This window comes from Anneissia japonica, unplaced genomic scaffold (assembly GCF_011630105.1).
Source record: "Anneissia japonica isolate Jap-2015-1 unplaced genomic scaffold, ASM1163010v1 scaffold1770_len632688_cov154, whole genome shotgun sequence".
Taxonomy (NCBI): domain Eukaryota; kingdom Metazoa; phylum Echinodermata; class Crinoidea; order Comatulida; family Comatulidae; genus Anneissia; species Anneissia japonica.
Genome location: NW_022692996.1, coordinates 164,108 through 177,320, shown reverse-complemented (window position 1 = coordinate 177,320; position 13,213 = coordinate 164,108). Strand labels below are relative to the sequence as shown.

Below are 13,213 nucleotides of genomic sequence, written 5' to 3'. Positions count from 1 at the left end.
AGATGCAAACACGTTCCTTATCCCACATAACTCTTAATGCGAAGGTTATTCGAGGAGACGAGCGATCAGACAGAATTAAATGCTGACTGGGTTTGAACGAGATATTTTATTACAAGAAGCAGGGAGCAATAGGGAGCCTTCGATTGCATGATGACGGTAGGACAATGATTTCTCGTTGTCGCCTGCATTCTGGGATGCAACCTGGACAAAACTACGATGTTCAGAGGACGGCAATGCATGAGTGAATCCGTTTTACTGTCGTGTTCCCTATATATCACATAATGCCACTTTGTTAAAACATAATAAAGGTTTGTAATTTTTTTAGAAAAGACAAGGAAATAAAAACATATCGGTACAAAAAAAATAAAATAAAAACAAAGATATCACCAAGCTCATCAGCAGTATTACATTAAAGGTGAAAGACCGGTCAGCTCATTATTCACATGACAAAAGAATGTAAACTTGAACTTGTTGGACAGCTTTGGTTTATACAACCCTACAGCAACACATTACCTTGTAAACTTGAGGTTGATGTATTATTTTAACTACGGAGGCTATGTATGAAGGAGACTTTTATTTCATGTCAAACAACAAGTACAGAAAGACAGACAGCTTAAACTGCTGATAGTAAAAAAAAAAAAAAAGAGAAAGATGAATAAATATTTTCAACATTGATGGCATATGCTTCACATAGCTCTTGTACTGTAATGCAGTATTAGATTGGGTAGAATTTAAGGAGGGAGTCTGGCAACACAAGCTTGGTATTGTGACTTGTACTCTGGGAAGATGAGCGTTTGGCCGAGAGGTAATGTTCCTGTTTCTTGTGCTGAAGACCACGGTTCAAATTCGGTCAACGTCAAATTTCAATAGACACATTCCGCTAGGTTGGTCATGTGATAATAGTGGGTATCAAATTGTAATGAATTAATAATTGTAATTGTACTGCTCGATAATAGGAAAACGTGTGGATTCTTCAGAGTGTCTGTGCTGTAAAGCAAATATTTGAATAATGTTGGTTGGAATGCCAGTAACTATACCAAATTGATTGGAAATGGAAAATTGAGAGTTTTTGTCATGATGGTTTGCTAATGCTCTGAAAGATAAACTGGCCGCAGACATTGAGATTTTTTTCGAAAAATGCTAGGCCTAGGCAAGGGTGGCGCCAGCAGGGGAGCCGGGGGGGCCGAGGGCCCCGGTCTGGAAGAGCTGGCTCCCCCTGTCGGGGAGGAAAAGCACAATTCGTCGGGGAGAAAAAAAAATTATGTATTTTCTACATATTTGTAGACTCTAAAATCGATTAAATAAGCCTTTGAAACCCCTAAACTGTCAAAATTTTTGGGGGACCCCCGGGACCACTTTCAAAAGATTTTCATTGAAGCTCGATCACGCCCACTTTGGTTTCGTCGGTGAAATCTGACCCCTCGTTGGGCCATCGGGCCCCCCCCCCGTCGGGGATATTGGCGCCCCCCTCGGGCCTACGACCTGTTTAGGTATGCACAGGGGGTCTTCGATCCGCGAAATATGGTGGGCGAGTGTTTTCGAAACCATAACATTACCCTTTCCTACACTTTAACACTGATCGCACTGTCAATTCTCCAAAGTAATACCCACTATATGTCACGTGACTGGGTGTAAACAAACATAGCAGAATGTGATTGAAGTCGATCGCTTGCCTCCTCAAATAACTCTTGCATGAGAGAGTTTAGGTGAGGCAGGGGACATGGTACTGACGCCATATTATGGTCGCCAGGGGTACTGCCGCAATTTGACAAAAACGAAATAATAAGCTAAATCGATATAGCGATAATGGTTACAGTATCATATATAGTTGGAATGTAGATGAAGAAAAAAAAACTCAGTAGAGATTGTGTTGTTAAATGTTACCTACAGATTTATTGAAGTGTCAGAGTCATACAGCTTACTGTTAGCTCTTTGGTTGACACATCAAAGACTTGATGAATTGAATGTAGTTTTAGAAGTTGAATTTTTTCTACTTGAAAACACCTATAGAGTACTGTAGTAGGTTCTTCACATGATAAAGTTGCGAAAAAGAATGAGGCTGTATACTGCATAGTTGTAGGAGCTCGGGAGTGATTCTGAATGGAATAACTTTAGCATATGTAGCAATTGACAAGTAGCTGGCAAAAATGAATGACATGACAGTGCATTCTAACCAACCAGTAGCAAAAATGCTAAACTGAGTTTCAAACTGACAAAAAAGTAAGCAGAAAAAAGAACATCCAAATATAAAAAAACAATCAATAAAAATTAAATACACATCAAGAAAGTCAGTAAAAATTCTGTTCTTATGGAAATTCAGTAAAAATACAGTGCCTAGAGAGGCAAGATAGACACATACTGTAGTCATCAGGGACAGGGCCGTAGCCACGAGTATTGAAGTCGTCAGGTTCGAGCAAAGCCAGCACTGAGGCTGTGGATCAGGAAGCCGCCAAGGGCTCCTGGACGGGGTTCAGGGGCCAAAAGCCCAGGAAAAATTGCTATTTTTACACTGTATAAGAACAAGTTTAATGTTCTACGGTAGTAATATTTTCCTATTTAAAACCTAATCAATTAACTGGTGGTCTATCAAGGAGGTTGAAACCTGACCAAACATACTGGTGGCTACGGCCCTATGGGATAGTGATTAATAAATATAGCCTCCCCTATAACTACTGTAGACTTAATCTAAGATCATACACAATATAAAGAAAAAAAATATATAAATGCATACAAGACAGTAGAAGTGCATTTAACTTATTAAAATATTCAATGGAATTTTGTTTAAGTGAGATCATAGTTTTCAAATCGACCACCAATTTCAAGAGTGAAAGTTTTTGATAAAAAGACAAAAACTAATGATGATGATTAATATAATGATGATTAAAATTTATATCCATAAATAAAAAATATTATTAATAATTTTTTTTAAAATGGCAGCAATTCAAGAGGGAGTCCAGCTGGCTTGGGCTCCTAAACTTTTTAAAATTATAAAAAAAACTGGCCATCTAGGTGCTAAAATCATATTTATATACCTCAGCCTCAACTATGCTGGGGCTCCGGTGGTATAGACCCTCCATCTGTGAAAGTACCTCCATGGGGGCCCCTCACCTCTCCTCCCATTATTTCAAATTCCTGGATCAGCCACTGCACAGAATAATGTGTTTAGACAGGGTTATATTTACTTAGAGAGGTGTGGGGGGAGGGGAGTCAGAGTCTATTTTTCATCAATTTCACAAGAAGATGAAAATATTACTTGCATGGGGAGAGTATTAAAAAAAAAAATAATTATCAGAGTAACAATTAATGCAACCATCATTTTGTTATTATTTAGGCGAGACCTTTTTTATTCCTTGTTTCACATACTTATTTTTTTAAAGATCATTGGAGGAGGGCGGAAAAAAAATGAAAATAAAATTTTATTTTCTTATTTAACAAATAGTTTTGCCAAAAACATCCAGATGGAGAAGAAAATAAAAATAAAATTTTTATTGGTGAATGTAAAATAGGATGGTTAAATGCTTCAATTCTACCATATCAGCAGCTCTGCTACTTCAGGGCCAACATGAGAGGGCGCACTAGTCGCCGTGAAGCATAACGTTACTAGAACCCAAGAAGTCCAGACGTGTGTGTGTGTTGTTCGTTCAAGGTTTTTGGTAAATAGGTTTTACCTTATTAGTTTACCTTTAGGGTATTATTAGAATTGTAGGTCTATATTAATGTTTAGTTTGAAGATTTTTCAGTCACTGTGACCCAGGTTTGGGCACGTTTCGCTGTAGGCCTACTTATGGAAGTGACTAGTGTATTTTGCTCCAGGTGTGTACTATCGGTCGCACTTGAGAGAGGGAAAGAAAGCTGTTTGTTTCCCTACTGCACAAATTCAAGAAGGAATTATGTCAGCTTCTTGACTATTTACTTGGTAGTAAAGTGCACATAATGATTAACTACCATTAATTTCTTAAAACGTGCTCGGAGAGCAAGCTGTTTGTCTCCGTAATATAGCCCTAATGTAACAATAGGATCTGACGTAACATTTTTGTGGCGTCATGAGCATACAGGGGCCTATCTAGCTACAAATAGTATGGTATGTATGGCATGTGGGCTTTAGTGGATTGGTTACGGGTATGATTTGAGGAGCCGTGTTGAGCCACAGACGTTATGGTTTGGTATAGTCCACAGTGGTTAGGTATCGATAGTATATCATTTTTTTTATTATTATATTCCTGTTTTCCAGACTGTTATTATGATGACTGAGCCAAACGAGACACCGTTAAGTAGTTCTGCTACACTCAAGGACGAGTTAGTTAGTTCTATGTCAAGCATGGTGACGGACATGAAAAATGATATTATGCGCAATGTTAAAGACCTCCTCTATGCGAGAGAAGAGATCAGGAGTGACGATGACGATCACACAGACCTGGAAGATGAGTTTCCAGCCGCTCAGGCAGTGCAAAATATCGATGATTATGCAAAGGAACGAGACCAAATTCCTGAGGTAGACCAACACAGTGGGTTTTCAGACTTGGCTGCTGAGTTCAGTACTGCTGACCCTACAGGACGGGCTGTTGACGTTAAACTGGCTGCTATTGTCTCTGACCTCATTGGCGGTAAACTACCTAAGGAAAAGTTGGCCGAGCTTGTGACTAAATACCCAAGGCCTCAGAATTGTGAGAGTTTGGTGACGCCAAGGATAAATCTACCAATCTGGGGACAGATGAAGCCGGGATCCAAGGCGGTGGATGTTGGTTTGCAAAAAGCACAGATCCTATTTATGAGCTCCATGTATGCTTTACTACGAGTATGCCAAGAGTCATCGGGAGATATGAGGACCACACTTACTCATTCACTTGTACTTTCGTTGGCGGCTAATCGTGAGTTGAATTTAAAACGACGCGAAATGCTCAAACCAGATCTGAATACACGGTTTGCAGCATTATGTGGACCATCGACTCCAATCACGAAAGATCTCTTCGGGGACGACATTTCTAAGCAAATCGACGACTTATCTAAGGCCAATAGAGTAGGCGAAAGAGTAGCAACGAGCAGGAGAGCACGTGTCAGAGGATACCAGCCATATTCAGGAGCTAGGCGTTATGGAAGTCGACAAGGTTCGCAGTTCAAGTCGAACTATCGAGGTTTTTTAGGCGGACAAGGCTCCCAACTACGAACCACTCGGGGGCGGTCAGCTGCGCCGCAAGTGAAGAGGAGCCGAGACTAGGAAAAGAGGTTGGTTATATGAGTAAGATTGGCTTGTTAGTAATCAGACACCTTTTGTAGCTGGTCAATTGAGATTTTGCCTAGATCGATGGAATGATATTACCTCTGACTCATTTATTTGTCATGCATTCGCTATTGTACAATCGAGTTTGATTCTATGCCTTTTCAAATGGGTTATAATCTTCATCCCGAAGCTAAATTTTCCCCCACTGAGCAGCAAGCAATTGATGCTGAGATCGCTAATTTCCTAGCCAAACAGATTGTTGAGCGCTCCAGTCCGGAGTATGGTGAATTTATTTCCCCTATTTTTCTCCGCCCAAAAAAGGAACCGGGCAAGTACCGGATGATCTTTAACCTTAGTAAACTTAACGAGTTTGTTACATACCGACATTTTAAAATGGATACTCTGGAGGCTGCGATTAAGTTAATGAGCCCCTCCTGTTTTATGACGTCCATTGATCTGCGAGACGCATATTACTCGGTACCAATTTCGGCGAGTCATAGGAAGTTCCTTAAATTTATTTGGCGAGGTCTACTTTACCAGTTTACTGCACTACCCATGGGACTTTCGAGTAGTCCGCGTATCTTCACCAAAATTTTGAAACCGGTGTTTGCTACGTTACGAAGTAAATACGGGCACTCTTGCCTTGGGTATATCGATGACTCTTTTTATACTGAGACCACCGCTGTTCGGTGTGAAGAAGCCACATTTCGCACAGCTACCTTGTTTTCTTAGTTAGGTTTTATGGTTCATTGTACTAAATCGGTGTTTGAACCTACGCAGAGGTTAGAGTTTTTGGGGTTCCGGTTAGACTCCGTCTCAATGACTGTTTCGGTGACGAAAGATAAAGCCGGCAGGATTGTCGTTTTGTGCAATAAGGTCCTCGCTGGTAGCAGTTTCCCCATTCTTTTGTCGGCACTCTTGTGGCAACTTTTCCCGGGGTTGAATATGGACCGCTGTTTTATAGATGCCTTTCTCGGGATAAGGACGCTGCTTTAAGGAATAGCGCAGGGAATTTTGACAGTTCCATGTCATTATCAGCAGAGAGTAGAATTGAGATTGAATGGTGGAGGAGGTCCTTACCGCTAGCTGTTAGAAAAATTGATCATGGGCCAGCTCAACGTATTGTTTACATTGATGCTTCCCTTATTGGCTGGGGTGCAAAATCTAATGATTCAGATACCCAAGGTTTATGGTCCAAAGAAGAAGCTTTGTATCATATTAATGTGCTGGAAATGTTAGCTGTTAAGTTTGCCCTCAAATCCTTGTTTAGCCAGGTTCACGATGTCCATATTAGAATCATGTCTGATAGCACTACAGTAGTTTCGTATATCAACAGCATGGGAGGTTTCAGGTCCCCGTCGTGTGACTCGGTCGCTAAAAGTGTTTGGCTCTGGGCTATTGATAGACACATTTGGCTTTCGGCTGCACACATGCTTGGTGTTGAAAATGCTGAGGCTGACCGTTTATCTAGAATTTTTAAAACCGAGTTAAAATGGCTGCTAAACCCGCGCATTTTTCAAAAAGTCGTACACTTTTTCGGGCTGCCAGACATTGATTTGTTTGCGAGCAGACTGAACAAACAGGTTTCGCTTTATGCATCATGGAAACCAGACCCGCAAGCTTCTATTATCGATGCATTTGGCGCCGATTGGTCAAATTTTTCTAATTTTTATGCGTTTCCTCCTTTTTTGTCTCGTTGCTAGGTGTCTGCAGAAGGTCATGATGGAGCAGGCAACAAGAATTATAGTGGTCCCCATGTGGAACACTCAAGTTTGGTTTACAAGGTTACTGAGTCTTCTAGTCGAACCGCCTCGGTGGGTACGAGTAACCAAGGATGTGTTAATTCATCCGATTCAACATCAGACCCGTCATCCACTGTGCCCAAAACTCAGACTAATGGTATGCAAAATATCAGGCAGACCATCGCTAAGCATGGCATTCAGACAGACATTACAGACATCATCATGTGCTCCTGGCGACGGGGGACCCCAAAACAATACAATTCCTACATCAAGAAATGGCATACGTTTTGTTTACGAAAGGAAACTGATTTGGTGCGACCCCATGTAACAGATATTTTAAAGTTTTTACACAGCCTTTTCAGAGAAGGTATGTCATATTCAACGATTAATACAGCCAGATCGGCGTTGTCTAATTACTTAGCAGATTTTTCTATGGAATCACGATGCCAGTTGACAAAGCACCCTTTGGTATTACGGTACATAAAAGGAGTCTTCAATTGTAGACGACCTGTGCCCAGGTATTCTGAAACATGGGATGTCGATATAGTTCTAGAATTCATCGCAGGCATGCAACCGCATGATGCACTAACGCTTAAGGAACTTTCGATGAAGTTGGTTACACTAAATGGCTTTAACATCCGGACAAAGATGTCAAACATTAGTCGGTTAAAAAAAATAATAATTATCAGAGTAACAATTAATGCAACCATCATTTTGTTATTATTTAGGCGAGACCTTTTTTATTCCTTGTTTCACATACTTATTTTTTTAAAGATCATTGGAGGAGGGCGGAAAAAAAATGAAAATAAAATTTTATTTTCTTATTTAACAAATAGTTTTGCCAAAAACATCCAGATGGAGAAGAAAATAAAAATAAAATGTTTATTGGTGAATGTAAAATAGGATGGTTAAATGCTTCAAGTTTATATAATTAGGAAGAAATATCTTATTTTTGGAGATTTCAAGGCAGCAGAGGGCGTAATAAAAATGAAGAAAAACTTTCATTTTTTTCTGAAATTATTTTTTTATTCTAAATCATCAATATTTGCAGTAGACGGGTTCACTAAACAAGGTGGAAAACAAGTCTTGCCTTATTTATTTATTTTCTCTTCTTTTTACTGGGTACCCTGTTCAGTTATAGATCTAAGTCTGTTCTCTGACAGTCTCTGAATGCAAGCATCTTAACACTCTGCCCACCAAACACGGATATCTCTGTGTTTGGTAACACAGCGCTTGACCGCTAAACACAGAGATGATTGTGTTTCAGGTAATTTTACGGAATTCGATAGATAAGATAGTTACAGACATGTACTATCAATTTGAACACTACATTCAGTCTGGACCGTAAGTATTTCACTATTTGTTTGTTTATGATTATCTCAGCTTTGTTGTGCGAAATTGTGTAAATCTCCAAAAGTGAGTCATTTTCGTTTTACTGTTACAGGTCACCGATTGTGATTAAAATAAAGTGTTTGCAGGGGCGGATCCAGAGATGTCCAAAAGTGGGGGGGGGGCCCCAAAATGGGGGGGGGGCCCGAAATTTGGGCCGATCGAGACAACAATTTTTTTAAAAAACCTAGGGGGTCCGGGGGCATGCCCCCGCGAAATATTTGTGTTCTAGACGCCCGAAAATAACATTTGAGGTGTTGTGGGCTATCATTTTTTTCTTTTTCTTTTTTTTCCCCTTTTTTTTTTACCTCCCAAAAGGGGGAGCCGGGGCCGGTTTGGTATCATTGTAAAGCTAAGATGTTTGTAGTTCTTGTAGTATTCATTACATGTCAATCTGATCACATATGCACTCTCAACGAGCTTCGGTAAAGTGTAAACATTTTCTAAAATGTCTGGCGGTGGCTGATACTATTTTTTCAAACCCCTGGCGGTCAGAGTGTTAAAACACCAAGCTATTCAACTCCATATTTGGGAGGAGGAGGGCTCATAGAAAAGAGTGTTTAAATCTACTTATCTTGAAAATACTGATAAAAATTGAAGACTCTGTAAAGCGATAACCATGAACACATATGCATTGCACGTGCAAGCATACGCATATGTCGCACAGGCCAAAGCACAGGGACAAAACATGACATACTGTACACCTGCAACAACATGAACTATATAAAATTGATCCTGTACGTCCCAATTCAGTAACAGTAAGTGTGGGTGAGATTAATGCCTAATTCTTTTAACGCACTAGGATTTCTCACTGAGCCTTTCAACACATTATATCTACAACTCTACAGGGTCCTGGTTTAACAGATTTCTGCTTTTGTAAATCCATTAACAACTGATTTATTTACTTAATACCAAATTATTTCCTTACACGCAGTAATGTAATAATAATATTACTATATAAATATTATTGAATGATAACAATAGCCAATAATATTAATAATGATATCAAGAATTATATTATTAGAGTAGAAATTATATTATTGTAGAGCTCTTTTTAGAATAAAGCAAAAGATTCATTTTAAAGATGTGCTGTCCCATTAAAAAAAAACCTCAAAAAAACCATTAAAATCATTTTTGAAATTAACTTGCCTATTTTGAATTAACATAAAAATTATCAACTTCAACATTGAAATTACTGTACAGTAGTTAATTCCCCCCCCCCAAGGGAAAATACATCTTTTATAAGGTTTCATCAGGATTATGATAAAAATAACTATATCATAGTAATTTGTTACTCTATTTTTTCGAAAAAATGCCAGGGGCGTTTATTGTTGAGAAGGGTTTTTGCAGGACGTTTATTTGACGGAGACGTTTACTCAAGGGACGCAATTATTTTTTAGGTGTGAAATGGATATGTATACTCAAATATACACCTCTAATTTTAACTGTAAATGTGGAGCTACAACACATAATTACCGGCAAAATGTGTTATTACGTGATCATAACGACGTGTTGATTCAAACCAGATTAGAAAAAATGTAATTCTACTGGAGTAGACCATTAATATAGAATGTGTTGAGAATGTTGTTGCTTCCATTAGGTTTGAGAGAGTTGTTTATTATAATTTCATACAGTTTTATTTATTATTAATTATTATTATTATTATTATACAAAATGAGGCACTAAATAAGCGTTTATTAGAATAAATACAAATATCAATTCAGTAAACATCTTACTCTCAAGTTCAAGTACCACAACCAGTTTTCCTCCAACACAAACACAAACATTGGCATCATGATATATGTGGAAGGCTATCACTTTGGCCATGATGTCCCAAAACAATCAACCTGTACAGGTATTAAGAGAAAATTCAGTAATTTGACACTGTAACAGTATATAAATGTTGAAATTTTTTTTAAATTAATATAAGTAATTTTAGCTCAATACAGAGCATTGTGTTAATCTTTATCTTTGTTCATTCCACCACCTATGGTACAATACCGAAACTAAGAAGGCAATGCCTGTAGGCCTAAGCAGGTCCGGTGCTAACTTATAAATTAATGCCTTAAATAAACATCAGACAGATACAAACATGGTCCTTAACTTGCCTAACCCTCCTGAGAGGGTTATTCGAGGAGCTGAGCGTTTTTTTGTTATTATAAAGACCCGAATTCAATACTGGACACAGAGCCGGTATCGAACCAGGGGCCTGGCGTGCAAGAGGCAGGAAAAATACCAATTCCATACCATACCATACCGTATACAGAGAGTATTCAATAAAGTTGGATTACACAAATACCTATTATTAACAAAAAACCTAATGAAATTTTTAAAGATATATTATTGATATTTGAAAGATACATTGTCATCAATATGATGAATCAAAGTAAACAAGCACACCGCATCCTTGCAGTTCTAAAGAACAGGGTCCCTAAAGTTCACTAGTAATACCTGCATGGAATAGAGTTTCGATCTTTGATCACTCCGATGATTCAAGGATCAAACAGCAATTTCCATGAGCATAATTACTAGGGCAAAATCTACCGATCTGGTTAGAATTTCATAGTTGTTAATCTGCTTGGCTATCCCCAGGCAGCATCCTAATGTGTTTTCAAGAAATTTAATCATGAATACATAATAAAACATAATTCATTCATCAATCATCATATCAAAAATTTGTTCCAAGGTATATTTAATTACTGAGAAAAAAAAAACCCAACAGTATTCAGTACTGAAAACTTAAACACAAGATTCAAGATTTGTTGATTGTCATGCCCACTATATATCAGAAAGTTGTAGTACAAATGTCCCACACTGCGCATTGCAGCTCTGAGGGGCATTTTACACAAGAGATACAGGTTGTTTTTGTGTATTCCACCTGTTACTTCTACGTAACCAACAAATCACCGTGTTCCATCTGCTTCACACATTTTTCGCCAGAGGATGTTTTGTAAAACATTGCATCTAGGCCTAGTCTGGCTCCCCTAGGCTAGCTAGGAGCACAGAAAAATTTTATCATTCAATTGACTAAAAATATAGTTTGACATAAATTCAATGGAAAGAACACATTAATGTGCGGAATCTACTATTTTGATGACAAAAATTGGTTGAATATACAGAGTTCTGTTATACTAAATTTAATAAAATAAATTTATTTCAAGATTTACGCACATTGGCCTATCTTGAATTTGACACTATCTGCTGCACCAGGCGTACAGCCTGCCTACCTACCTACACCTAGATGCTATGTCTCCTCTCTCTGCACGCGTTCTGGTAGGTTATGCGATGACACATCACTCGTATTGCGGCCTAGAGTGGGTTAGATTCTACCTAGCCTAGGGTATTTAATCACTTGGGGCACAGAGTGTTATTAAAACACATCAAAAATATCATTACATACTAGTAGTATTAATATATATAATAATCTTTGATGTTTTCATAAGTTTTATAAGAGAATTAGTTATTTTCTATTTTGTTCGTATTTTATTATAATTGGAAACGTTCTAGCATATCACCGTTAAGTTTTTGAAGGTGGGAATTCTATATTCGAAATCAGAAATTATGGGAGAACATCATCCGAGTTTTTTTTTTTTTTTTAGTAATACCGAATCAGAGTCCAGGAAAAGGCCCAAAATGTGAGCCCGATTTTTTCCTGATATGTTAACACTTTCCTATTTGGGATTTTGACAAGCGCCCTCACACAGATGTGCTCCTACTAGTAGTTTAGGCTTTTATCCACTAGGCCTACTGTCAGTCCATACGCCTTTTTCACGAATCAGTAAACATCTTAAAGTGATGACAAACAACCCAAGTCAGTGGTGTGTAACCAACAGAAATAAGATAAACTTTGAGGCTAAATTCTTGTCCTCATGTATCTAAAAATACATAACTCTATGACAGGGGGTCGTATCACATTATTTTTCTCTGGAAAATGTTCTCAAAAGATTATTCTACACCACTTGGCACTAGGCCTATATGATTGAAAAAAAAATTGAAAAATGTTTTTGACCTCCGAAAACAAGATGGAAAAAGAAAAGCCTATCTAAATAGTGTATTAAAATAGGCCTATGCAATAAAGTACAGTTACAGTACTAGTAGTAGAAGGCCTAGTACTCTAATAAACTAGGCCTAGCATTGTTTTAGTTACCATATAAATATGAGATTTTCCTGGTTAAAAACATGATTTACTAATGCTATACTTCTTTATAAAATATAACTTGCACTTTATAATAAGAGAAATCTGTATATTATCGGTACCTGGAACAGTAATAACACGAAAATACTATGCTTTGTTGGGCGCCTACCTATTACATGTGTTGTGTCACACTTCACAAGTAGGTCTAAGGCCTAGGCTAGCTAGGTACTACTAGGCCTAGTAGTAGTAGTAGTAGCTAGCTAGGCTAGTACTGTAGACTAGTAGTGTAGGAGGTGCCCAGCTTAGCGTAGGCCTCGTGGATATGCAAAAGATCTGAAGCCTGATACAATAAAGAGCATTTCTTTAAAATGATTATCATTTCTGAATACAAACCTAGGCCTACGGTTGCAATTATTTGTATCTAAGCCCATTAAACATTACAACACAGAAACAGCCACATTTCCTTCGAAACAACATGTGTAAAAAGTTTTCTGTTGTTTGTTTGCATAGAGCGCCCTCTTATTAATCACATTGTTCCCGGTCGAAGGTGTTTGAGGGGGATGATTGAAGAAAACATGACATTTACCATTAGGCCTACCTTATCTTAATATCACTGAAGTGAATAATGAAACTTGATGACTATGAAAACTAATATTAATTATATTGTGTGGTCAAAGTCTGACCTCAAAGACCCCTCCATTAGGACCATCTCCAATTAAAGAATACTTT

At 38.1% G+C, this 13,213-nt stretch overlaps 1 protein-coding gene across 1 annotated transcript in view; it reads right to left on the bottom strand.

Moving 5' to 3' along the window:
* The window catches only part of LOC117100580 (nodulation protein NolO-like), a 39,684-nt gene extending 26,683 nt beyond the window's left edge, over window positions 1-13,001 (bottom strand). The window contains exons 1-2 of the mRNA XM_033240355.1: window positions 12,878-13,001; window positions 10,086-10,196 (exon numbers count right to left, since the gene is read on the bottom strand). Of these exons, the coding sequence (XP_033096246.1) occupies window positions 10,086-10,176 (91 nt within the window). The 5' untranslated portion in view covers window positions 10,177-10,196; window positions 12,878-13,001. The remainder of the gene's footprint in view (window positions 1-10,085; window positions 10,197-12,877) is intronic.
* Window positions 13,002-13,213: the final 212 nt, after the last annotated feature.